The 27,162-nt window shown below is 44.6% G+C and overlaps 1 protein-coding gene across 1 annotated transcript in view; it reads left to right on the top strand.

Annotated features, from left to right (window-relative positions):
- Window positions 1-1,059: 1,059 nt before the first annotated feature.
- Window positions 1,060-27,162, top strand: part of LOC130862334 (sodium/glucose cotransporter 1-like) — a 38,053-nt gene continuing 11,950 nt past the window's right edge. Inside the window, exons 1-10 of the mRNA XM_057751899.1 lie at window positions 1,060-1,188; window positions 4,951-5,055; window positions 5,514-5,573; window positions 7,648-7,752; window positions 9,174-9,279; window positions 10,571-10,651; window positions 17,710-17,930; window positions 19,971-20,106; window positions 22,278-22,385; window positions 23,771-23,921. Coding sequence (XP_057607882.1) covers window positions 1,060-1,188; window positions 4,951-5,055; window positions 5,514-5,573; window positions 7,648-7,752; window positions 9,174-9,279; window positions 10,571-10,651; window positions 17,710-17,930; window positions 19,971-20,106; window positions 22,278-22,385; window positions 23,771-23,921 — 1,202 coding nt within the window. The remainder of the gene's footprint in view (window positions 1,189-4,950; window positions 5,056-5,513; window positions 5,574-7,647; window positions 7,753-9,173; window positions 9,280-10,570; window positions 10,652-17,709; window positions 17,931-19,970; window positions 20,107-22,277; window positions 22,386-23,770; window positions 23,922-27,162) is intronic.

Below are 27,162 nucleotides of genomic sequence, written 5' to 3' on the forward strand. Positions count from 1 at the left end.
TACCTGCACACATAAAGAAGAAAGGACTTTTTTCTTTAAAAAAGAATTTAGAGTTGATCTACAAAGGCTGGAGAGATAGCTCAGTGGTTAAGAGTGTTGGCTGGTCTTCAGAGGACCTAGGTTCAATTCCCAGAACTCATGGGGTGGTTCACAATCATCTGTAATTCCAGTTCTAGTGGATCTGACACCATCTCCTGTCTTCTGAGGACACTGTGCATGCCTATGGTACACAAGACGTGAATGTAGGCAAAATACCCATACAGAGGAAATGAATCATTTTAAAAAGTTTATTTGCACAAAATGGAAGAGATTCTGTAATCAACACCTCCACCCAGAGCTGTGATGGCAAAAGTAAGCTTAAGAATTGTCTTGGCACACAGTATAAGGAAGAGCCAAAAAAAAAAAAAAAAAAAAAAAAAAAAAAACCTCCAAAATTAAGGTAAATACCATTTTGATACAACATTTTAATTAAAATTAATGAAAAAATCCACTATCATCAAAATATAAACATGGTTTATTAAGATAGGAGGGATGTTACTGTTATGAGTCATAGAGAGATGAATTAAAACATAGGGGAAGATGTGCCTAGGATATGCAAATATTAGCCCATTTTGCATAGGGTATTTAAGCATCTGTCGATTTTGGTTTCCATCAGAGTGATTTCTCTGCCCCAGAATCCAATACAGCTTCTAAAAACACCATTAATAACTCTGCTTCAGTTGTCCTGTGTTCGTCCCGCCTGCGCTCGAATTTAGCTGAGGATGACCGCTAGTGGCTGATGGAGAGACGAACTGGGACTGACTTGGCACCCAAAAAGGCCCCCCCTTCTCTCTTCTCTCTCTTCTTCCGTGCGTGCGTGCGTGCCCGCGTGTGACCGAGAATAAAGGAAAGGGAAGAAGTCCCGGTGCTGGGGAAGAACCAAGCCGCAGAGCCTACTGGGAACCAAGAAGACAGTACCGTGGCTCTTCCCAGGATGCCTTGCGAACTAGAGGTGGAGCTGGATCCAGAACCGTTGCAGTGTTCTGGCTGCAAGTGTTTACCTTGCTCAGAAAAGCTGCCATGGACCCCCTGGAGAACAATCATAGCGTCATCAGGAATCAGGGCATCGTGGGCTTAAGTATCCACAGCACCTCGGACACCCTGGTGGTGACTTCGTACCTCTTATTGGTTCTGTTCTTCGGGCTGTGGGTATGGCGGGACCTCTGGGCTGGTGTAGCACTTCCCCGCAGAGACCTGGCCTCCACCTAGCCTCCTGGCACTTCAGAGGGGATAGCCTTGCCCACCCTTTGTCTAACCCTTCCTCACCCTGACACCAAGCACCAGCTACTTAGGCAACAAAACCGTTCTGGACCATTATCCCTTTCTGTTCGTATTACCCATCCCCCACCCTAAAATAATAGTTAAGTAACTCAGATGTCCTGCTCCTGCCTCCTAGAACCCGAAACCTTAATGGTATTTTGAAAGTCGTGAAGTCTCATCGTGAAGTGAGACTCACCATGATGACAGCAGCTAACACCAACATGCTGCTGTAGCTCTGAACTCTCCAGGAGGTCCCTATCTGCAGATCTAGCCAATCACGCTGAAAGTATTTAAGATTGGCTTTCATTTGTACTGGATAGCTAAGATTATTTATGGTAATTAAGTATTGCAACGCATAACTTATAACCTAGAGGCAATGTAAAGCACACAAAAGGATGTACTGGAAGTTACACCCAAATATTATATGACATTTATAAAAGAAATTTGAGCTGAAAGAGTCTAGGAACGAATTCTCCATGCATGCGAAGGCCAGATCTATGGTGACTTGAACTGAGATTCCTAAAGGTTGAGTAAGAAGCAGAAGATAGTGGCGCTCAGATGTAAACCTAGAGCTGTCTGGCATGTGATGGACTTGAGCATCCTTGGAGTTTCGTATTCACAGAGGCTCCTGGAACTACTTCCCTACCAATGCCAAGGGGTGGGAGCACAGGGTCTATTCCAAACAGGAAGGGGACTCCTGAACGCACATCATAGCACTCAAACAGTATCCATCTTCATTGGCTTCAGCCATGAACAGTCTGTTTCCAGAGGCAGGGATTCTTAGTCTTTGAGCTTCAATTATGGGGTCCTTTCTCCAGTGCTATGATTAGGAACCCTCTCTGCACCCCCAAATCACTCTTGACCTTACCTGGGGGCCATGTCTGGCCAAGATTTGAGAACCAGTAAACCTGTTGCTCCTGGAGCTCTGGGAGATTTAAAACATGGACGGATGTCCGGCATGTTTTGATCCCCTTCCTTCTTTATAGTTTTTTGTCCTAGACAGGATCTCACTGTGTAGTTCTGGCTGGCCTGAAATTCACTATGTAGACCAAGTTGGCCTCAAACTCACAGAGATCCACCTGCCTCTGCTCCTGAGTGTTAGGATTAAAGGCATGTGCCACAACACCAGACTTTTGTTTGTTTTAAATTAAAAACAATCCTATACTGCTGTTGATTGCCAAATGCTTTAACCTTTAGTGTAACAAGCAAAATGTATAGAGCGACTTGAATAACTTAGTTTTCTTCCCTCGTCCGACTCATCTTTCTGAGGTAACCAGACCTGGTATCTTTTCTCCATTTTCTCAGCGCTTGGGCAAACATACAGACGCAGAATGTGTACTCTGTATGTTCCTCTTTTAAGACGGGATCAAATTGCACATTAGTCTGCAGTTTGTTCTCTTTCCCTACTAATGTATTTGGAGCGTCCCACACACCAGCTGCGGGATAGTAAGACCAACATATTCTATCGAGCTCTTCTCTGTGAATGGTACTCCACCGGAGTGTTTCTGTTTCAGGCTCTTCTGTCACACAGACGTGGAACAATAAAGGACTTCTTCCTGGCTGGCCAGAATCTAGCATGGTGGTTGGTGAGTAAGCTTGTATGTGGCTGTCTGTTTGGGGGCTTTCTGTGTTGGCCTGGCTTTTGTTTTTTGATTTGTTTGTTTGTTTCAGGACAGGGTTTCTCTGTGTAGCCCTTTCTGTCCTGAAACTCACTCCTTAGATCAAGCTGGCCTCAAATTCAGAGATCTGCCTGCCTCTGCCTCCTGAGTGCTGGGATTAAAGGCGTGTGCCACCACCGCCTGGCTGTGTTTGCTTTTTTATTATTTTTACTTATATGTCTTAAATCCAAAATAGTTTGAAGTTGCTAGATCAGGACCACCTTCTTCTTCCTCTTCTTTCTCTTCTTTCTCTTCTTCCTCTTCTTCTCCTTCTTCTTCTCCTTCCTCCCCCCCTTCTTCTTCTTGTAGCCCAGGCTAACCTTGAACTCCCAGTATTTCTGCTTTAGTCTCCTGAGTGCTGGGGTAACAATTGGTGTGATAAACCAATTTCATTTAGTAGGTGATTTATTTAATGGCTAAGTATTTTCACCTCTGTCACATCAAGGTGCAGAATGGAAGTCGGCTGCCCCTTAGAAATTCTAATTGTATGTGCATATGTGTGTGCAGGTGTCTAAGTGTCTGTGCATGTACGTAGGCCAGAGAAGGACCTCGAGTGTCCTGCTTCATTACTCTCTCTTTGCCTTACTCTTGACACAGGGTCTCTCACTGAACCTGGAGCTAGGCTGGCGGCTCATGAGCTCCCAGCAATTCTCCTGACTCAGCTCCCCACAGTGTTGGGGGTTGGGGGTAGAGATGCACAACAGACACATCAGTTGTCGAGGTTTGAACTCGGGACCTCATGCTTTTGCAGCAAGCACGCTTATCCGTTGAGCCACCACCAGTGCAATTTGCATTTAAATTAGCTACAGTGCATTATAGTAAATAAGTTTATTGAGAAGTGCCCAGGCTAAACATAGGCAAAATCTAAACGTGGGGTTGTTGGGTTTAGCAACACAGAAAAGATCTTTCATAGGCAGAGTCATACAAGTGGGATTTGAGGTGGAATATGTCTTTTCCAGGGAGAGGGAGTGTGAGACGTTCTGAGAAGAGGGAACAACAGATACCAAAGTCAGTGGACTTGCATTTTCTGAACATTACTTATTTGTTTTGAGACAAGGTCTCATGTGTCCCAGGATGTCCACAGACTCACCATGGTGCTGATCTCCTTTAACAGCTGGCTCTTCAGTTTCAGTTCACCAGCATTGAGCATCCCAGCAACGCAATAGTGTGACCTCAGTGGTGCTAACTGGTCTAATGTTAATCCCAGCTGACTCTTCTGCCCTAGTGGAACAGATACCACAGAGTCTTGGTTTAAAATATCACACAGCTGGCCTCATAGAATCCCTGAGGGACTCTCAAACTTCCCTCCGAAACTTCACAAGCTGGAGTCATCAGAGAGGAGGGAGCCTCAGTTGAGAAAATGCCTCCAGCCGGGTGGTGGTGGCTCAAGCCTTTAAAATCCCAGCACTCGGGAGGCAGAGGCAGGCAGATCTCTGTGAGTTTGAGGCCAGCCTGGTCTACAAGAGCTAGTTCTGGGACAGGCTTCAAAGCTACAGAGAACCCTGTCTCAAAGAGAGAGAGAGAGAGAGAGAGAGAGAGAGAGAGAGAGAGAGAGAGAGAGAGAGAGAGAGAGAATATGCCTCCATAAAATCAGGCTTTAAGCTGAGGGAGGACCCAACTCACTCTGGGTAGGGCCATGCCTGTGTTGATGACCCTGGGTTCTATAAGAAAGCAGGCTGAGCAAGCCATGAGGAGCAAGCCAGTAAGCAGCTCTCCTCCATGGCCTCTGCATCAGCTCCTGCTCCCAAGTTCCTGCCCTTTTTTAGTTCCTGTCCTGACTTCCTTCAGTGATAAACTATGATGTGGAAGTGTAAGCCAGATAAACCCTTTCTTCCCCAACTTGCTTTTGGTCATGGTGTTTGGTCGCAGTAATAGAAACCCCAACTAAGACGCTAGGTGAGTGTTCTATGGCTGAGCCCCTCTCTCAGTCCATAAACATGAGTTCTTGTTATGTGTGACAAGGGCTCTGACAGTCTCATCTCCTGATTTTCAGATGGGCATTTCCACTTTTTCTGCAAATATCGGCAGTGGCCACTATATGGGCCTGGCTGGGGTAGGTGCAACTTCCGGAATTGCAGCTGGAGCCCTTGAGTGGAATGTGAGTAATATCTTCTGAGCTACTGACCACTTGACTGCTGTCCAGAGAAGACTCATAAACACGAAAGCTTGCGTTTAACCTCGAGTGCCTGTTAGGGATGCGTGGAAAGTACAGACGAAAGGAGTCAGGTCTTCGGTTTTACAAAAAGACTCCGCTGTTTTTCTCCTTAGTACGTCAGGAGACAGAATGCATATATGCTGTGGACCATAGGGAAGACAGCGAACAAAGCGCTGTTGGGTGGGAGGGAAGATCGCACTAACGTTTAAATGTGTGTGTGTGTCTACTGACTTCTGCAGGCATTAATTCACTAGCGCTTAAATGTGTGTGTGCGTGTGTGTGTGTGCACATGCGTATATGTGTCCACTAACATCTCAGACATTAATTGAACCTGCATCTCTTTGAAGAGCTTGACTCCCATGGGCCCCTGCCTTAACTCTTCTGCTTTTTCTTGGTTTCAGACTATATGTATGTACTATATTCTTGGTTGGATATTTGTTCCCATCTATAACAAGGCTGAGGTAAGTGCCCATCATCAGTTATTCTATAGTTTGTGATTTTTTAAAAATAAATGTTTCATGTGTAGTAAAAGCATCCTGAAGGACAGATTATACTGTCAGCCTTTTGATCCTGACACTGATTCCCCAAATCTGCAGATACTGAAAATACACCATTTTTTCTAGGGTAGACACAAGTAACTATCTGCTTCCTCAGGAATTTACATAAAATATTTCAAAACATTATTTAAAATAAGGTGTAAAGAAAAGAATAGAACATACATGTTAGTGACTAGAAGATTTAGTACCCTAAAATGCTGTTTCTTCCTGGTTGGCTTGTTCATGGGATGAAATTTCACACAAGAGCCAAATAGGGCTCTGTGAGAAGCTTGAAATACTTATTCTAAAGTGTGTGTATGTATGTATAACACATATATGCTTGGTGCTCAAAGAGGCCAAAAGAAGGCATTGGATCCCCTGGAACTTGAGTTCCAGATGGCTGTGAGCTACCATGCTGGTGTTGGGAGCTGAACCCAAGTCCTCTGTAAGAGCAACAAGTGCTCCTCTCAACCACTGAGCCATCTCTCCAGCCCCTAGAAAGATTTCTTTTAAAGATGTCAAAATATCATAAAGCAGAAAATTAAAAAAAATCTGCAGCGTACACCAGCATACACCAGGATAGCTATGAGGCAAGTAGAAGCGCATGCTGTGACATATCCTATAGATCCATCCTAAATACATATCGTATAAACCCATCCTATAGACATATCTTGTAGAGTTATCCTATAGACCTGTCCTATAGATATATCCTATAGACTTATCCTATAGACCCACCACATAGACACATCCTATAGACACATCCTATAGACATATCCTATAGATATATTTTATAGACCTATTCTGTAGACATATCCTATAGACCTATCTTGTAGACATACAGACCCATCCTATAGACACATTCTGTAGACCCATCCTATAGACATATCCTATAGACACATTCTATAGAATCCTATAGAATTCTAGATAAATGCAGCTGCAGACAGAGTGTCTTTGACAAGTCTACGAGCACGATCTGGACAAATGCTTCCCTCACAGCTCTGGGAAAGAGGCAGACCTGCTGAAACCTTGAACATGTAGACTCTAAAATTGAGAGACAATAGTTAACCTGTTGTCTAAGGCACCTAAGCCAGTGTTTTCCAAACTGTGGACCGTGATCCCAGGGTGAATGCCTGGTGAACAGACCTTTCGCAGGGATCACAGAAGACCATCAAAACTCAGATTTATGTTATGATTCATAGCAGTAGCAAAGCTACTGTTAAGAAGTAGCAAAGAAAATAATTTTATGGTTGGGGAGTATCATGACAGGAGGAGCTGGATTAAGGGGTCACAGCATTAGGAAGGTTGAGAACCACTGTCCTAAACTGTCCTCACTTGCTAGGGAAGCCCAAACAATCAACTTAAAAACAGCCTGGGAAGTTTAGAACCTTGCTGGGAGAATCCTTGACATATGGCAGAGACTTAGAGCCAAGGAAAGGCTAAGAGAGTGAAGCCTGTGGGTGCTCACTGGAAGCCCCCGTGAAGGAAGGAGTGTCTTTGTGAAGCAGGGGGAGTCTGAGTCAGAGCTCACAATGGACATAGGTAGGTAGGTAGACCAGAGCGTATACATTAGCCAGGACAAAGCGAGGCAATATCTTCTTAATGGTTCACTTCCCAAGCCAGGGGCTGTTGGGGTCAAAGGGCATTGTGAACACTGAGGGCTTGGTCCCTGTGCTCATGGTGCATACTGTCCAGGATGCTGTAGAAAAAGAGGACCCTTCGGAACACTGTCATCTGACTGGACTGTCCATACAGAGAACCGACTGCGTCGTTGGCTTCTATCTCCTGCCTGGAATCTCAGCCGTTGGGATAAAGCTGTCCTGTCTCTCCTTCCTTACTCTCCCCACCTTGACTCGTGCCCAAGTGACCCCGCATCTTGTATCCCTGGGCTATTTCCATCCTCTGGCAGCATCTCTGTGACATAAACACCATGAGGAAGGGGCATCCGGTGATCTCTCTGACACTCACTATCTGACAGTGACCTGCTCTGTTGCTTGTGCAGGTGGTGACGTTGCCGGAATATTTGAGGAAGAGGTTTGGCAGCCTTCGGATCCAGTTGTTCTCCTCTTTCTTTTCCTTGGTTGTCTACATCTTCAGCAGGATCTCGGTGAGTTCCTGCACACGGAGTAGAGGCCAACCAGACATGTCCTTGGAGTGCTTCCTCCAAGGAACGACAGAGAGGGAGTGTCATCTCAGCCAACCAGTGGCGATGCATTCCAAGGATGTGCTCAGTTGTCTCTTTGTTATTTGTTTTGTAATGAGTGCCACCATGAGAAAGCAACCTATTGTTGTACTTGCTTATTCTGTGCCTTCTCCACTTGCATTCAAATGTCCTGAGACCCTGGGTCATTTCTGGTGTGTTTACTGCAAACCCCCGCCCCCAGCCTAGGATGTGTTCTACACATATGGTACTGCATAATTGGTTTTCACTAACCAAATGGCTGGCATTTACCACAAAGTATAAAAAACACACACATCGTGTCTTTATTCAACATAAGCTCAGTGAGGACGAAAACTGGGCTTTGCCAGTCCTTATGTCTTCTGAAGACCACAGAGTGCTTGCAGCATGGTGGGACCCCAGTAATCATTTGTGGGAATAAATGGTTGGATAAATCTCTGCTCATTTTATCCCTGACTTGGGAGGGCAGAATAATAAAGACAAAGGTCAGCCAGGTAAATGATGTGCAGGTGCTTCAAAGTCAGTGTCAGCTCAGCCAGGGGTCCACAAATGTAGTCAGTAGGCCAGGCCAGTGAGCAACTGCTTTGTATGGCCCTGAACTGAGACTGATTTTCATACCTAATTTAATGGGTTGTAAAAACTAGAGGCAGTGTGGTATACAGTCCTCAAAACCTATAATATTGAGCTGGAGCGATAGCTCAGCGGTTAAGAGCACTGCCTGCTCTTCCAAAGGTTTTGAGTTCAAATTCCCAGCAACCACATGGTGACTCACAACCATCTGTAATGAGATCTGGTGCCCTCTTCTGGCCATAGGCAGATATACATGCAGGCAGAACACTATATACATAATAAATAAATAAATTTTTAAAACCCTATAATATTTATCATGTGGTCTAGTACAAGAAGTTTGCCAATCCCACAGCTTGTTAAAGATATGGGTTCAAATGAATTTGGTAGTGATCTAAAAGTACACAGAACTAAAAGTCTCCAGTAACTGGAAAGACGATGCAAAGAACAAATGCTTCCAGGAAAAAAGGCCCGTGGTCTTTTCCTAGTTGCAGAACCACATAAAACAACGTCTTTGAGCATAGACCCCATGCTGAGGCTCCAGAGCAGAGTAGGCTAGACCGTGTTAAGTGGGCGGCTTGGGTTAACCCATGCCTTTGGAGGTACTAATTTTGAACCCAGAGGGCACGGAATTTGGTCCAATCTCTCCCAGTGTCCACTGGCAGTGGGATGCTGCCCAGCGGCCTTTTCTTCGTGCAGCTTCCAAGACCCATTTCTTTCTGGGGTGGTGGTTGATTCTGCTGGAAATGAAGGTTCATTTGCTAACCTTGTGCCCATTTCAGATGGAGATCAGCTTTGGTGCCATGTTCTTGAAAATGGTTTGGGACACAGATATTTACCAGACAATGCTAGTTTTGCTGACCATTACTGGCATTTATACCATCACAGGTGAGGTAGCTGTAACTACACGTGGGCTTATACTGACGCAAACACTCAATAGAGTCTGAGGAGATACTGAAGTCTCCCAAAGTCTTTAGATCTCAGGAAGTATGATGGAGGCAGAGGTACCACTAGGGATCATATTGGGTTGGGATAATCTCTTCATGATCGATAAATCAGCAGCAATCATGTGTATGGTGAAATAGAGCATGACACTGTGGGTTGCCAGGTAACAGAATGGGAACACACAAAATGCGTGAGGGAAAAGTGAGGGAGGGCCCTTGAGGAGGCTCCTGGCCAAGCCAGGTGGGATCTTTTAGAAAGCCAATTCTCATGTATTCAGCCTCTGCCTAGGGTAGGAGCTCTCGCCACTCATTTCCTGGTACTCAGTGTGGCCAGAGGTCAAGTGAAGATAACCAGAGGGACGGAAAGTAGTCAGGAAGTTGCTGATGGAGATGAGGAATCCTGGGTTCTTCTTCCTGGCGATATTAGGCAATGCTTGGAGACAGTTTTGTTGTTAAAACTGGGCGAGGTCGTAGGGAAGGTGCTATCTAGCTGTTAGAGAACACGGGCGACACTCATGGTGGCTTCCAACTGAGTTTCTGGGGTGAAAGGTGTTCATGTTTGACTAGGAAAACGGTCAGATATTAATCTGTCCTGAAAAGCATGGAGAGCAAAGAAAAATCAGGACAGAGAAAGTCAAAACACTCCACTGCTTTGATGTGTCTCCTGCACGTGAACATATAAAGAAGGAACAAACACACCTGACATAAGTGAGCATGTATTAACATGTTAGCAGTCCATAACTGCACTTTTATGGCATCCTAAAAGCCTACTTATAGATACAGAACAATGTGTTTTCTTAAACAGTATCACGCTTTCAACTTTAGAATTTACTTCATTGTTATTAGCTGATGTTTCATTGGCTCAACCTATAAAAGCCCATGAAGGACTGTAAAGAGAGAACACTTTATGTTAGACGAAGCAGGTGTAAACTCATGAGAAATCTGGAAGGACCAGAGCAGGCAGGGCACACAGAGCTGGTGACTGGGGGGAGGGGGAGGGCACACAGAGCTGGTGACTGGGGGGAGGGGGAGGGCACACAGAGCTGGTGACTGGGGGGAGGGGGAGGGCATCCAGAGCTGGTGACTGGGGGGAGGGGGGAGGGCATACAGAGCTGGTGACTGGGGGGCATACAGGGCTGATGACTGGGCGGGGGAGGACATACAGAGAGGTTGCTGTAAGCAACCTCATATAAGAAATCCATGTTGCTTTCCTTTACTTTCTTCTTCCTCTTCAGGTGGCCTGGCAACTGTGGCTTATGTTGAGACCTTACAAGCTGGTATTATGCTTCTGGGCTCAGTCTTGTTAACGATTTATGGTAAGTAAGTGGGCCACAGAAGTGGCATCTTTGAACCTAGGGTTACATGGGGGACATCAGCTGCTTTATCTTACAGAAGCCAAGAGCACGGTTGAAGGTCATACTGTAAGTTCTAAAGGCAACCTCACTGTTAACTGTTTTCTAAAGACGCCAAACCTCTCCATCAACGCAGATAATCCCAATCAGACAGAATTAAACCCAATTAAAAGATGCCCATGTTTAATGGAGCGCTCCCGGGTGGCCCCAGGAAAACATGGAGAGGGGAAGAAAGAGAAAAGGGGAGACCACACGAAATCTGGAGACCACGTGTTCATTCCCTGGGAGACAGTTTAAATAGCCTGTGGGGGTGGTCTCCACCTTCTCTGGGGAGGGGTTACCATTTGGTGGGCTTCTTTGACCCTCCCTGGAGAGGGGTTACCATTTGGCAGGCTTTCTCAGAGGTGGAGTTTGAACTGAGGCAACTTCCAGAGAAGGGAGCTTATTCCAGGAGGCTGGGGTGAAGCCCCCAGGCAAACAATCCGGACTTTTTGTATAAAGGGTGTTAGGGAGCTGAGGTGACGCTTCCAGCCAACCAACCAACCAACCAACCAACCAACCAACCATTCACTGCCCGCCAGAGGAGCTCGTGATAAAATGCTGGTGAAAGACTCCGATGCTGGGGTCCAGCGTGCTCCTCCCCAGCTCCTGTGTTGTCTTTGCTCTCCAGTTGGAAGTCCCTTTAGTTTGCCCACTCAGATCTGTCTGACAAAGGTCAGCAGAAGGCCTGTTCCAAGCAGGGAGAGTCTACACCCTCAATCAGCACTGCACAGCCATCCAGATTGTAGCATAAATCTCAATGACTGCGTCACCAACAAACCAGACACACCCCGTCACCCAAACCAGCCTTTACAGAAGGTGTAGCCTGGAGAAGTAAGTGTCTGCTGCAAAACTAATTATGAGTAGGAATGTCTGGACTCTGCTCGCAGCCAGAAAACAGCCTATCTGAAAAAAATGCAGCTACCAAAAAGCTCCAGTTGACTCTTACTTTTATGGGTCTAGATAGATAATGGCACCCAAACGACTGGGCCTAACCCACTTTAGTCCGGTTGCTTGTCCACCCACTCAGGCTTCTACAACTTCTGTTTATTATTTTGTTTTGGAGAATTTCATGTATGATACCGTATTTCATCATTGAAAGACCCCCGGTAGGGACCTTCCCTCAGGTGGAGACCCCGGACCCACAGACCAGGCTGAGACCACGAGTCGGATGCAAACTGCAAGAGGTTTATTAGGTAGACACAGGTACCTGCGGGCGGCAAAGTCTTTCGGAGGACTTGCGCGCCTGCAGACTGGGAGGAGGACTTTTTATAGGAAAGAGGGCAGCAAAAAGCAATTTACAGAAGCAGAAGCTTGGTTATCGGAATGAGGCGGGGGGCATGAATGGTTTTCCTCTCCCAGCATGGATGTCTGGCAGCAGACATCCTGCTCTTATCTTATAGATATCCTACTTTGCAGCCATCTTGCTTTGTAGATGTCCTATCTTATAGATATCCTGTTTTCCTCTCACGAGAGCAGGCTAGCTGCTGATCCTGAGAATCTTTCAAGCAAACAGGACGTTCTCCCGGGGAGCCTGCTAGCTGTGGGTTCTGAGGAGGGGGTCTGTAGGGTCTTTCAATCATTCCCTCCTCCTTTCTCTCCCTCTGCCTCCCACTGTGTCCCCTGCCATGTTTTTTCAAGTTCATGCATCTTACTCTTCATTATCCTTACATGTGTGCACCTGTAAATGCATAAACACATGAGTGTTGTCATGTGCACATGTGTTTAAGGCTGACTAATGGGATTGGATAGCCTACCAGCGGACTCATGCTTGGAGTAGACTGATTCCCTCTCTCTCAGCATCCACTAATTGCCTGTAGCCCTTCATCCAGAGGTGGGACTTTGACCTTTGAAATTGAAAAGTCAAACACAACTGAGAAATGAGATTCTTTTAGTTTATTAGATGAACAAAACTATAAAATTCTTATTTATTTATTTATTTTTTGAGACAGGGTTTCTCTGTAGCTTTGGAGTCTGTTCTGGAACTCACTCTGTAGATCAGGCTGCCCTCGAACTCACAGAGATCCACCGCCTGCCTCTGCCTCTCAAGTGCTGGGATTAAAGGCGTGCTCCACCACCACCTGGCTGAAAACATCAAGCACTGGCTGGAGCAGGGTTAGGAAGTAAATTTGTCTCATTTCTACATCCTCGTAGGTGTGCCAACTGGTGTTGTCATTATGCAGGTTTTGTTTAGGCGGCCATACTGCTGAATGTCGTGGGTGGGTGCAGCTAACTTCCTTTCTATGTGCAGAAGACATTATCTCACAGAAGATGTTTGGGACTTTGGGCTCTTTCAATCTTTTCCTGAGATGTTCCTTGAGCCTTATGTTTAGGGGGTCACTCATAGGTGTGTCTATTGGTAGTACAGACTGTAAGACCCTCATCTCTTATTCTCAAAGGAACAAGAAGGAATTTCCTAGCAGAGTGTTTTAAAATCAAAAACCCCAGACTAGCTTCATGTTCCCAGAAAAGACAGTGTCGTCCCCCCCCCCCCCCCCCCCCCCGGAAATTCCAAAGCTCAAGGACGCCCAGCCACCTAGTGGAGACTGATGAAGTGTCCTGACTCAGGCCAGGGTGACCTTGCTCTGAAGACAAAGAACAAGCCGACACAAACAGGACAGGAAAGACAAAGGCCTTGCACCCATGTCAACCCCCGATGGCCCTGAAGGGCTTGTAGTTTTTACCTTTAAAAAGCTAACCCCACCGAGGGACTCTGAGTCCTCCCGACCTTGCTACGACTAGTACAAGGGCTGGTGACGAGTCCGCGCTAGCTAGTTAAATTACGCTTACAATAACAATAAGCCTTGCTTGTTGCAGTCTGGACTTATCTGGTTTTTGGTGTTCTCTCTGGGGGAGTCGTAATCTGGGCACAACACAGACAATGTTCTTGCACCCACAGTCCTTGCACCCTCAGATCGCCAGAGAAACCACAAATGTTAAGCTCACAGGTTTGTCTTTCCTTTGGGAAACATGAAAAACCTGTTCTTCCATCTGGAAATCTGAGAACTGGGAGCAGTAAACAGCCTGGTGATTGAGCCAGGCCATATCAAGCTCCTACTGTCAGGATTGGGGGTGGCTAATAATGTAAATGACCCTTATAGGCAGAGGCTCCACTAAGCTCCCTCAGAGTTCTGTGGTAAACAGTCCGAATGACCGCTACACTATTTGTGAGGTGAGACCAGGCCAGACCCTTAGACCCTTAAGCTAGTATAGGCAGCCTATCTCTAGAACCTGTCTCCTGGAGAAAATGACGTGTACTCTGAGTTGAGTTTCAATGTAATTCTACTTTCTTGTGCACTGGAGGTTTTATTACACCAGGAAACTTTTCCCCCAAATTATTCTGAGCTTAAATACATTGGGAATAAACCACCTGTTATTAGACTCCCCAAAGTCTGGTCCAGATCTACACTGGGTTTTCAGTCTTACCTATTTGTCTGGGTTTGCTTTTCTGCATGGCATCTACAGGGACCCTGACATGTGTCAATTGGGACTAGGCACCCTGCATACTGGAAGGAGCTGTACAAGCTACCAACGGAGAGAAGTAATCAATAATCCTACCTGTGGACTTTCCAGCTGACCTGTGCAGATCCTGTCTGCTGGCCGATTTGAGGGCCTGAAAGAATGGGGCAGACTATGGTCTAATGCTGTAGACAACATTACTTCAGTTTCAATGCACTTTTATACACAAATGGAACAAAGAAAGCAGTGATCCAAGGAAGATTGTTAGAATTGAGAAAATATGTAAATTAATGTCAGTAAGCACATACTAAATATTAACAAAGCAGTCCTTTCCAGGACTTTCTCAGGGAAGACCAATTTAGAAACAATGCCTGGCACATGCTATAGATTATATCTGGGAAAGCAAAAGCAAGGCAGAAGACCATATGCAGATTCAGGGCACATTGATCAGGTTGGATTTTTTTTTTTTTTTTTTTTTTTTTTTTGAGACATGGTTTCTCTGTGTAACAATTCTGGCTGACTGTCCTATGTCCTGGAACTCACTTTGTAGACCAGGCTGACCTTGAATTCACAGAGATCTGCCTGCCTCTGCCTCCCAAGTGCTGGGATTAAAGGCATGCACTACCATTCCCGACTTGACCAGATTGGGTTCTATAGCTACACTCTGACACCCAACAAGAATAAATAGCCGGGCGGTGGTGGCGCATGCCTTTAATCCCAGCACTCAGGAGGCAGAGGCAGGCGGATCTCTGGGAGTTCAAGTCCAGCCTGGTCTACAAGAGCTAGTTCTGGGACAGGCACCAAAGCTACAGAGAAACCCTGTCTTGAAAAACCAACCCCCCCCAAAAAAAAAGAATAAATAAACATGTCTTATAACTTGAACGTAGATGTTTGTCACAGGAGGCATGGAATCATGTCCAAGAACAATCCAGGGAACAAAAATATACCTGAGGTAAAAGACCTTCTGCCTTTTCCCCTGGAGCCTTGTTGGGGGAGGGAGGCGTTTGTTGATTCCCAGCCACCTGGTTAGCTTAGACCTGAAATAATCACATAGAAACTGTATTAATTAAAACATTGCTTGGCCCATTAGCTCTAACTTTTTGTTGGCTAACTCTTACATCTTAATTAACTCGTTTTTATTAATCTGTGTATCGCCCCGTGACAGTGGCTTACCGGCTAAAGTTCCCAGCGTCTGTCTCCAGTGGCTCCATCACTTCTCCTAACTATGCCTTCTTCCTCCCATGCTATAGGCCAAACCAGTTTTCTTTATTCATTAACCAAAAAAATCAACACATAGACAGAAGGCTCTCCCACACCAGAGCCTCTCTCACAGTTCCTCAAGGTGTTGTTCACCATGTGTCATTCTCTTGACCCAGTTATAATGCGTATGGACCACAACAATGACAAGAATGGCAAGATACCCCAACAAGGGCAATAGTGGCACTTATATCTTGGGGTAACCAACAGACACTGGGTTGGACTTATGGCCCACTCAATAGGAGGGAATTCATGCCAGTACTGCATGAATGCTGGGAATTTGCATCATGTCCCCATGCATGCACAATAAGTTTTGGTTTTTTAAGATAAGGTTTCTCTGTAGCTTTGAAACCTGTCTAGGAACTAGCTCTTGTAGACCAGGCTGGCCTCAAACTCACAGTAACCTGCCTACCTCTGCCTCCCCAGTGCTGGGATTAAAGCTCTGCGCCACCACTGCCTGGCTCATAAGAAGCACTCTTACCCACTGAGCCATCCCTCTAACCCTTGTTCTAAGGAATTTTAGTGTAATTTGTACTGTAAATTTTAATTTTGAGTTCAAATTTATCACTTTCTATTTCTTCTCATATCTTAACGTTTTAAAATCATCCAACATTCATAAAGATATTCTCTTGTTATAATTTTGTATTTTATCTTTTATTATTGGGTATGAGTTTACTTTTTATAAATGCCATAGTAGGATATGTTTTTATTAATTTTATACTTTTTCATTGGCTAAACTTATTTATGAATAGATCTTTCTTATTGATTTTTATTTAGCTCTACACTTATGCATAGATCTTAATTCATATAAAAACAGTCTATTTCTAGGGAGTATGTTTTATATGTCAAGAGAAAATAAAACATAGTTAAACCACAGTAGAAGTTTTATTAGATATAAAATACAACTCTAATGTTAAAATTTTATATATCTATGACATTGGAGGGAATATCATATATTATGAAGGGAAGTTTAACTAGAATGTGTAACATTTTGTTGGCATCTAAGGAGAAAGAATATTTTAAAATCAAAATTTTTTAGATAATTTATGATAGAATTTTAGTTAAAACTGGTGTGAAATAAGTACTTTTAGATTCTATGTATGAAAATTTCAGGAGCATATGACCTTCAGGGATGACTGGATCAAGGGCTATGAATGGACCAGGTAGACCAAAGACGTCCGAGGCATTGCACTAAGTGGAGCCCAGTGGAATGGAATAGTACTTCCAACACCTTCAGCAGAATTGTAGAGCATATTCTGTGTAGTCCAGCAGAGAGCTCATGTGTATTCTTCCTCACTTACTGGTTGTTGATCAGAAGGTATGGGATGCAAGTGAGCCAGGGTCCCCAGAAGACTAGAAAAGGGGATAATTTGACTCATTCTACCTAAAGCACACACACCTTGGAAAAGGAGTTCTGAAATCAGATAAAAGGAGGTAGTGTTTTAGACACACAACTCAGTGTCCACCACATTTCTTTTCCCTAGAAGAGCTTGTCTTTTCTTGTACACATGAAGTACTGATTTGTCATAGTCCCATGATGGGGCAGCATCTGTCATAGTCCAGCCTTGATGGGTCCATACATTCCAGAGTAGGGGCGTGTGGATTGAAATGTTAGGCAGATTAAACATAGATATGAAAGAAATACAGAGATATAGTATAGTACCTGGATGGCAACCTAGTAAATATTGAATTTGCCTGTGCTTATTTATTATGATCTTTAAATACCCCAATCCACAAGAGGAGAAGAAAGCAAAAGACTTTAAAAAAAAAAATCATGATACAAGGAACAAACAGAGATTACAATCTTAATACCCCAACACCAAGTAACCACACCCTAGGTCAACATATCCCGTTAGTAGCCACATCTAAAGTCAAATCTCCTGTCAATAACCTTGGAGGAGCAAGAATAGGCTCAAACTCTCTGACTTTTAGTTAAGGTGCAAAGGATCCACTTCTCTGGGCCATCTTAATACCCAAACACTAAGTAACCACACCCTAGGTCAAGATATCTTTGTTAGTAGCCACATCTTAAGTCAAATCTCCTGTCAATAACCTTGAAGGAGCAAGAATAGTCTTAGAGTCTCTGACCTTTAGTCAAGGTGGGACTGGGCTCCCACACTGCCTGTGTGTCACTCTGAGGCATTTTATAGTGAGAGCCAGTAGGTCACACTGAGCCTTATTTCTAGTCTTGGTTCTTTAGTTGTGTTGTTCACTGTACTCTTCAAGGAACTGATAAATATCAGTTTTTTTTTTTTTTTTTTTTTAAGCCTTTCGTGAAGTGGGAGGATATCAGGGGCTGGTGAAAAAGTACCTCCACGCCATCCCAAGTAAGACACAGCAGGGAAACTGGACAGCCAAGCCACAGTGCTATATGCCTCGTCGGGACGCTTTCCACATCTTCCGAAGTTTTGGCTCTGGAGACATCCCCTGGCCTGGACTCATCTTAGGTGCCACTGCGGTCTCTTTGTTCTATGGGTGTGCTGATCAGGTAATTAAATGTAAGATCAATGAAGTGACTGTCCTTTAATGTCCCTGTAGACCCAGGCCACTGTGGCTTGCTCGTGGTTTGCCTCCTAATTTGTGTTTGTTGCCTCAGTAACGTAAGAACTAACTTTTTTCCCCTGTTGATATAAATAGTAAAAATTATCCTTGTTTAAATGTTTATAATACTTTAGCCCTGCACTATTCTCTAGCTTTTGTGATTTGAAGACTGCCCAAATCGTGACCAGTCGCTGGTCCCAACTTCTTTCTTAGTTAGGGTTCCTATTGCTATGAAGAGACAGCATGATCACAGCAACTCTTATTGAGGAAAATATTTAATTGAGGCGGCTTACAGTTAGAAGTCCAATCCATTATCATTATGGGAATGTGCAGGCAGACATGATGCTGGAGAGGTAGCTGAGTCCTACATGTTACAGGCAACAGGACGTGGTCGGTGACACTGGGTAGCATCTTCAGCAGAGAAGACCTCACAGCCCACCTCCACAGTGGTACACTACCTCCAAGGCTACATCCATTCCAGCAAGGCCGTTCCTTCTAGTAGTACCACTCCCTCTGGATTTATATAAAATTTCCATGTATTTTAAAGGTTAGGGGAACTTCTTTTTCATAGATTACTGTTATCTTTTATACCTTTAATTTTTTTGAGAATTTTATATATGGGTGCTGTATTTTATATCATTTCCATCCCTCCCATTCTACCCTTCCCACTCCTCCTATGTCCTTTACCCCTTCTTCGTTCATGGCCTTTTCTTTACTTTTTAAATTTTTTCTTTTTCTTTTCTTTTCTTCCTTCCTTCCTTCTTTCCTTTCTTTCCTTTCTTTTCTTTCTTTCTTTCTTTCTTCCTACCTTTTTCGTTCTCTTTCTCTCTTTTTGGATTTTTAAGACAGGGTTTTTCTGTGTAGTTTTGGAGCCTGCCCTGAACCTTGTTTTGTAGATCAGGCTGGCCTCAAACCCACAGAGATCCACCTGCCTCTGCTTCCCAAGTGCTGGGATTAAAGTCTTATGCCACTCCCACCTGGATTTTTAAAAAATTTTAAAAATGATTTATTTATTTTATATATACGAATGCTCTATCTGTGTGTACAACTGCATACCAGAAGAGGCATCCAGTCTCACTACAGATGATTGTAAGCCACCACGTGATTGCTGGGAATTGAACTCAGGACCTCTGGAAGAGCAACCAGTGTTTTCAACCTCTGAGCCATCTCATGAGCCCTGAATATTCTTTAAAAGCATAACATTATTACATTATTTGGATGCTTCGATTGCTCTACCCGGCTCTCTTTCTTGCCCTTCTAAGTGATTCTCCACCCTTTGGCCTGACGTCATGATGCCTCTTGTGGTTCCAGAACATGAAATGGGTTCCAAAACAACAGGAGAGTCTAGGATTTTAGGTTTTCTTGAATCAGTGTTTTACTCTGTGACCTTGGCTGGTCCAGGACTCTCTACATAGACCAGCTTGCCCTCAAACTCAGAGATTCATTTTCCTCTGCCTACTGAGTTCTGAGATTAAGAGCATGTACCATTACACTCAACCAGAAAGTCTACATCTTAAAAGAATGTAAAAGTGTATTTTAATTTTGATAAATGAAGCAAGCTCATCCTTCACAAACGCTTGGTTGTTTCCACAGTCTTACTTTCCTTCTGATCAGTTACAAGGGTCTATTCCTTCTGTGTGGTAGAAATTTTATATATATATAAAACAATAATTGAGGAAGTCTTGTCTGTGCCAGGGATAGCCTGTGATCCTCCATCGCCATGGCAGGTATGTAATGCTAGCAGCGAGGCCAAAACCGTGCATGATAATTCCATCCGATCTATTAACTGTGCACGGCACAATATGTGCTCACTTTCCTGTGTCTCTCTAGCCATGGATGGCCCAAAGATGTATGGATGCAGAGTGGCCATCTCAGCAAACCCACCAGAGAACACATCCTGCCGTCACTTTAAACAGTGTCTTACCTGTGCTGAGGCAGCCTGGCCCTCATACAGTCCTGACTCCACCCACTTGTCTTCCCCTGGCAGGTTTCTGTCCAGAGGTTCCTGGCAGGAAAGAGCAGGCTTGACATGCAAGGTGGCTGCCTCTTGGGTGGGTACCTGAAGCTGCTGCCCATGTTCTTCATGGTGATGCCAGGGATGGTCAGCCGCATCTTGTTCCCAGGTAAATTCTTGATCCCGACATGCTCTACGAGAGATCTGGAGGATTATCTGAAGTATTGGGTCCCCATAGCACACTAGTTACTGGAATTGCCTCAAGTGTCTCTTTAGAATGTATTTGAGGAGAAACTCCTGAGATGTACAACAATACAGAAACCCCAAGGCTACAAGAAAGAGGAGAACAGATCAAAGCATTCCCCCTAAGACAGTCATGCTCCTCTGTAGTACGAATTTTGGTTGGTCTTAATAATAAAAACTCAGAGTCAGATATAGGGGTTAGTGCTGAAGTTCAGAGAAGCAGAGAGGTCAGCCACTAGAGAGTTCTTTTACCTCTACCCATGCTCAGACCAAAGGGGCGATCCTGTCCTCAGACTACATCTCCAGACTTCATCTGTCTCCACCTAAACGTCAGCCTGCAATGAGTTTCTGTCTCCTCCTGCCTTGCATTCCTCTCTTTGTCCAGCCATATCCCTCCTATCTTTGCCTCCCAAATGCTGGGATTAAAGGAGTGCACTCCCACTTCCTGGCTCTAGTGGCTTAGCTCTGTACTCTGATCTTCAGGCAAGCTTTATCTGTGAAACCGTGAACAGAATATCACTGCATTCCTCCCCGCCAGAGGTCCTGCCACAGCTTTGGGACCCAGTCTTCAGGAGCTCGGAGGATTTGCTGTCACTTCACTGACCTTATGCTGTGTGGATCAGGGGCTGTACCACTATCTCTTTGATGTGGTTTCTCACAGCCCTAGACTGCACGTCCACAGCGCTCGCTGAACTCCTGAGACAATTCGGAAGAGGCAGATGTGGAAAGACTTGGAAAAAGGCCCTCATTCTTTCTACTGAAAGCATTAACAAATCTCCCACTTCCCCAATGAGGGATCAGAATTCCATAATGTATTTCACTCCTGTATGAACTGAGTTTGACTAGCTTGACCTGTCTCTTAGGCAAAGCGTCTGCTTATTCATTAGGTAAGGGAACAGTTTTGAGTCTGGTAGGTATAGCCACAAGAATAGTGTCCTGGTTAAGTTTCTATTGCTGCGATTAACCACCATGACTAAGCAACTTGAAGGAGGGAAGGGTTTATGCTTTCAGAAAACTGTCCATCACTGAAGGACATCAGGGCAGGGACTCGGGACAGGAATGTAGAGGCAGGATCTGAAGCAGAGGCCGTGGAGGGCTGCTGCTTACTGACTTGCTCCTCATGGCTTTCTCAGCCTGCTTTCTTATACAACCTAGAACCCCCTGCCCCCATGCCCAGGGATGGCACCACCCAGAGTGGACTAAGTCTTCCCCCATCAGTCATTAATTAATAAAATGTTGGGGAGGGTAGAAGGGGGAGGGGAGAGGCAGGAAGGGGAGCAGAGAAAAAACGTAGAGCTCAATTTAAAAAAGAACAGTAAAGATAATGTCTTAAATGACCTCTGGGCCAATCTGATGGGGACATTTTCTTAATTGAGGCTCTCTCTTTGCAGATGACTCTAGCTTGTATTAAGTTCACAAAAAACTAGCAGCCCAGGTAGAGTGGGTGGCCTTTATGACTGTATACTGCTAAGTACTTTGGACAAGGCCAGAGGAATGGAGAACAATTGTTAGTGCTACGTAGTATGAGCAGTGGCCACCTCCCCCTCTACCCTACCCTTCAGTCTGCCCCAAGAAAGGCTTCTCTTTCTGTGCCTGTTTTCCCAAGCTTTAATACACATTTCTTTTTTCCTTTTCTTTTTCTTTCTTTCTTTTTATTTATTTATTTATTTATTTATTTTTGAGACAGGGTTTCTCTGTGACTTTTGGAGCCTGTCCTGGAACTAGCTCTTGTAGACCAGGCTGACCTTGAACTCCGCCTGCCTCTGCCTCCCAAGTGCTGGGATTAAAGGCGCGCGCCATCACCACCTGGCAGTCCAAAGATTTAACACTTTATTGGATTCTTTAGCTGCCTTGCAGAGGTCCCATGACTTGCCCTTGGGTTGATAGGAGAATCAAGTCATTTGACTTCTAGGCTCCTGAGTCCCAGCTCTTTGTTACAATGCAGAAAGATGATGAATTGGATAAATCTCCAATAGACTAGGAACCCAACATTTGCCTTGACACACGTAGCTCTTAATCTGCTTTCCTTCCGCCAGGCACAAGTTTGAGCGCTCTAGAACCACGATGCTGATGTGTGACCATTCCCTCTCGCTTCAGATCAAGTGGCCTGCGCCGTCCCTTCAGAGTGTCAGAAGTACTGTGGCAGACGGAGCAGCTGTAGTGCCCTGGCTTATCCAGTGCTGGTGATAGGCGTGATGCCTTCTGGTAAGAAGTGGTCCTTTCCACCAAGAGCCGCACAGCTCCCATTGGAGTGACAGGTAGGAGTGAGACTGGCTTCTTCGCAGCCCGCCTGTCATTCTGCATGCAGAGGCCCTCCGTGTGTTGGGAGTGCTTGGCACCGGAGCAAGCTTTGCTCTCTCAGGTAGGAGCATAGGCCTTGCCCTCTCTTCCCCTCCCACGCTGGACGTGTGCATTGCCATGGAGGCATGACCTGCACACACTGATTGTGTTATTTATGCCACCTGCTCGTTATTCAGAAAGTCAGTTCCATACAGGGTAAGGTGCCTTTGTAGGCACCAAAACCAGCAAGAACAGCGCTGTCCTCAAATTGCTTATCACACAGTGGGGTTAGTTTAAAAGCCAGGAAGTTACCTAGCAGACGGGTAATGTTTGCTATTAGATGGGCAGTGAGCCTTTGCATTTACCTTGCCTTCTTTTCCAGATTCCAGTAAAATGACCAATTAAATATATATATGTATACATATATAATACTATATATATATATGTGTATATATATATATATATTAAAGAAAACAGCACATCAGCCTTGGCTCTGGAGAGCAGCATTTCCATAAGCTTCCATACAGACTGAGGCAAATACTGAGTATGCTACAGTCTAGGAGGGGAGCTGTATGACTCTGAGTCTTGGGAAATGCCCTGGGCTAGAGCAACTGGGACTTATGCTGGGAGCAGTGATTGAAGGAGGGAAAATTCTAGATCCCAGTCTGTTCTTCCAGCCCTGAGGGGCCTACTGAAGTCAGTTGGGGTACTGCTGTGGGGGGCTTCCAGGTGAGGTCCTGGTTATCTTCCAATATCTTTAGATACTGTGCTATCTCCTGATAGCACAAAGACATTTATTTTCAAAGGGAGCCATTCCGCTCACCAGGCAGCCACCCAGGCAGTGGTACCAAGTTGTTACGTTTCTACAGTGTTGGGCGAATGCCTCCTCTCTTTGGGCCGTGCGTGAACTCATCTGCTTATGTTGTCTGTACCTTACCAACCTCATGGTAAGTACTGTATGCCCACTTCACTGATGAAGAGTCCAATTTCTTGTACAGCAAGGACTTCTCCAAGCTGGGGCACAAGCAATGGCATCCATCAGACAGGGCTGTAGTAAGGATGATACAGGCTGACACAGACCAGCACTCTGAGAGAGAGAGGCTCCCGCTATTCTGTAAGCACTCAGCAGGAAATGACAGTCTCATTACAAACCAGGGATAGATGTCGCATGATGTTGTAGATGGAATCCCACACCGGGTAAAATCTGCACGCTTTGTAGGTGTTTGAAAACATTCCTTCAGGAGGTCAAGGCCTTCTCTGATGTGGTCAGAGAGCTGGCAGTCCAGGAAGTGTTTTTTTCTGTCTTCTAGGCCTAAAAGGCTTTATGCTGTCCACATTGTGTGCCTCCATCATGTCCTCCCTGAGCTCCGTCTTCAACAGCTCCAGTGCCCTCTTCACCCTGAACATTTACACGTGGATCCGGCCCCTGGCCACTGAGAAGGAGCTCATGATAGCTGGAAGGTACAGTGTGCCCAACCCATTAGTCAGTGATGCCAAAGACTGCCTGAAAAACAGGCTGAATGCTTGACATAGAATCATCCTTTTTTGGCTGGGGGGTTATTTTTATGCAGCTTTGCAGTGATAATGTAATTTGATTATCACAAAGAATACTGTTTTCACGTGTAAAAAGGGAAAGTAATACTCATAATAATAATAAAATGAAAGTCCAATGTACCTCTCCTAAATATTCTGTCAAGGGATATTTATATAAGCTGACCCATGATCTCACTTAATCATCATGAAACCTATTCAAGGCAACTTTCACTTTTCTTTCTTTTTAATTGAGAAAAGTTTTTCATTCAATATATTCTGATCACACTCTCCTCCTCCAACTCCTCCCAGATCCTCCTCGTCTCCCTACCACCCTTTTTTTCTCTCTTCAAAGAAACCCAACCCAATCAAACCAAAACCAAAAAACCAAGAAACACAAACATACAAAAAAAAACCAAACAAACAAATCAAAAAGACACATAAAGGAAACAAACATATACAGGCAAAAGAAAAATAAGACAAAAAAAATGCCCAAACAAAGCAAAATGAGACAAGAAGTCTAAAAAGCACAGCTGAGTCCCTTTTGTGTTGACCGTCTGCTGCTGGGCCTGGCTGACTCTAAATATAGTGAATAGACCCGGTGAGACTCCATTGGAGAAAACTGCTGTTCCTTTGTAAGCAAGCGTCAGATGCCGATAGCGTCTCGGTTAGGTGTGGAAACCAGTGTCCACCTTGGCCTCTTCGCGCTGGAACCCCATCTGGATTGAACCATGTAGACCCTGTGTGTATTGCTACGGTCTCTGTGAACTTGTATGTTCATCTGTGCTGTTGTGTCTGGAGGACACTGTTTCCTTGGAGGCCATCCTCTCTGGCTCTTACACTCTCTCTGCCTCAACTTCCACACACATCGCTGAGCCTGAGGGCAGGGCTTGATGAAGGTATCCCATTTAAGACTGAGTGCTGCAAAACCTCCCGCTCTCTCCATATGGTCCAGCTGAGGATCTTGGTGAGTTAAAGTCTGTTTCTATCAGATTCAGGTGTCTGGTCTCACATTTAAGGTCCTCGATGCTTTTGGAGTTGAACTTTGGGCAGGGCGATAAATATGGATCTCTTTGTATCTAGCATCTAGTTTGACGAGAATCATTTCTTGAAGACGTTGTCTTTCCTACATTGTGTATTTTTGGCTTTGTCAAAAATCAGGTGTTTTTGCACGTGTGTGTATGAATAGTGTCCGTACGTGTTTGCTCACATGTATGTGAGGCTGATGCGGTTAGTCCTCAGTCTCTCTTACCATGCATACTGAAGCATGAACTAGCAGGAAATGCAGAGCTCACCCCTTTGGCTAGTCTGGCTAGTCAGTTTGATCCAGGAATTTACCATTTCCTCCTCCTCCACACTGGGATTACAGGTGTGTTGCTAAGCCCATGTAGTTTTTTATGTGGGTTCTGGGAATCTAGACTCCAGCCTCCACACTCGTGTGGCGTGTTCTTTACTCGTGGAACCCTCTTTCCAGCCCAAGATTTCAGTTTTATGTTGCTAGATAAAATATGAGAAAATGAGAGGAGGCTATGCGAAGCTCAAGTGTTCTAAGGTTCTAGCTAGAGATATTAGAGACAGATAAAAGTAAAATTTGGGCCAGAGTATATCAATAATGCATTTAGTCCTAAACTAAGCAATAAGAGAGTAGTTCAAGAATGTGTAGACAAAAAAAGAAGAAAAGAAAAGAAAAAAGAAAAGAAAGCTGGGTAGTGGTGGCACACACTTTTAATCCCAGCACTTGGGAGGCCGAGGCAGGTGGATCTCTGTGAGTTCAAGGACAGCCTGGCCTACAGAGCAAGTTCCAGGACAGGCTCCATAAGCTACACAGAGAAACCCTATCTCAAAAAACAAAATCAGAAAACCCAAAAAACAAAAGAAGGTTTAGCAAGTTAATAGAAGGAAAATAGAGACCAATACAATATTTGAGAAGTTCAAATTAAACCAGAAAAGATGGGAAGAAGACAACAGGTGGTTAAGTTGAAAAATTGGTGGGGTGGCACATAGAAGACCAGATTTATAAAAGATATTTTATGAACTGTAGGGAGACTAAACACTTGAGTTAAATGGTTAAGATTTTATGATTGCATTTATTTATTTAAACCAATTGCATGTTCCTTGAGGTGATTTCCTTTTCAATATAAGACAAATGACTTGGTAATTAAAAGCCTCCAGCACTTACCTGGAGCAACAATGAGACGATATTTTAAAAAGACCCCTATTGGCTTGGTGAATTGGCAGCCCTAGACCTTTAGTGAGCCAGACCCTCAGGAAACCAAGAACAAGTTTCACAACATTAAATGTTGCAACTTGGCCTGCTGGATTCCTTTAGAATGTGGGGGAAGACGTGTTGGATGGGAACCTGAAGTATTCTCTTCAGAGAGGCGAAGAGCTGATCCAAACCAGAGTCTGGAGGGGAATGCAGACTCGGGTTCCAAGTAGCACACCTGCTCAGTTGTGACTGACCAGCCTATGACCTGACTGGGGGTGACAGGCATTTCTGAGAGCTTAGGAAGGAATGCTAAGAGATGTGAGACTGGAACCAGCAAGCAGGATTCTACTGTCAGTGGAATACTGAGAATTTAGTCTGGTGCCCCCAGTGGTGGTTTTCAAGAGGAAAGAGAGACTGCAACTGTGCCATGATCTAGTCCCTCGTGAACACTTCTGTGGAAAGAATACCCTTGACTGAACTTTGTGGCTCAGCTCCAAATGCACAGGCTGAACATAAAAACATAAGAAACATGAAAAAGCAAGGCAATTTGATCCGAAGAATCACTAGGCATCTGGTGAGCACGGAGCAGATGAAATTCCAAACTAAGAATTCAAAAGAATGATTATAATTATGTTCAAAGAACTCAAAGAGGGCACGAATTCTAAAATGAATTTCAGAAAACACAAATAGCTGAGTGAGATATGGAAGTCAATCCTCCCCACGTTATACTGCAGTTAAAACACTAAAAATACAGGACCACCATCCCAGGGATGGCATCACCATCAGCTGTGCCCTTCCCCACTGATCATTAATTCAGAAAATGCCCTACAGCTGGATCTCATGGAGGCATTTCCTCAACTGAGGCTCCTTCCCCTCTGGTGACTCTAGTTTTTGTCAAGTTGACAAACAAAACCAGTCAGTACAATGTGTTCTATAGATCGACTGCCTATGACATCTTAAGGG

The sequence above is a fragment of the Chionomys nivalis genome, chromosome 19 (genome assembly GCF_950005125.1).
Source record: "Chionomys nivalis chromosome 19, mChiNiv1.1, whole genome shotgun sequence".
Lineage (NCBI taxonomy): Eukaryota > Metazoa > Chordata > Mammalia > Rodentia > Cricetidae > Chionomys > Chionomys nivalis.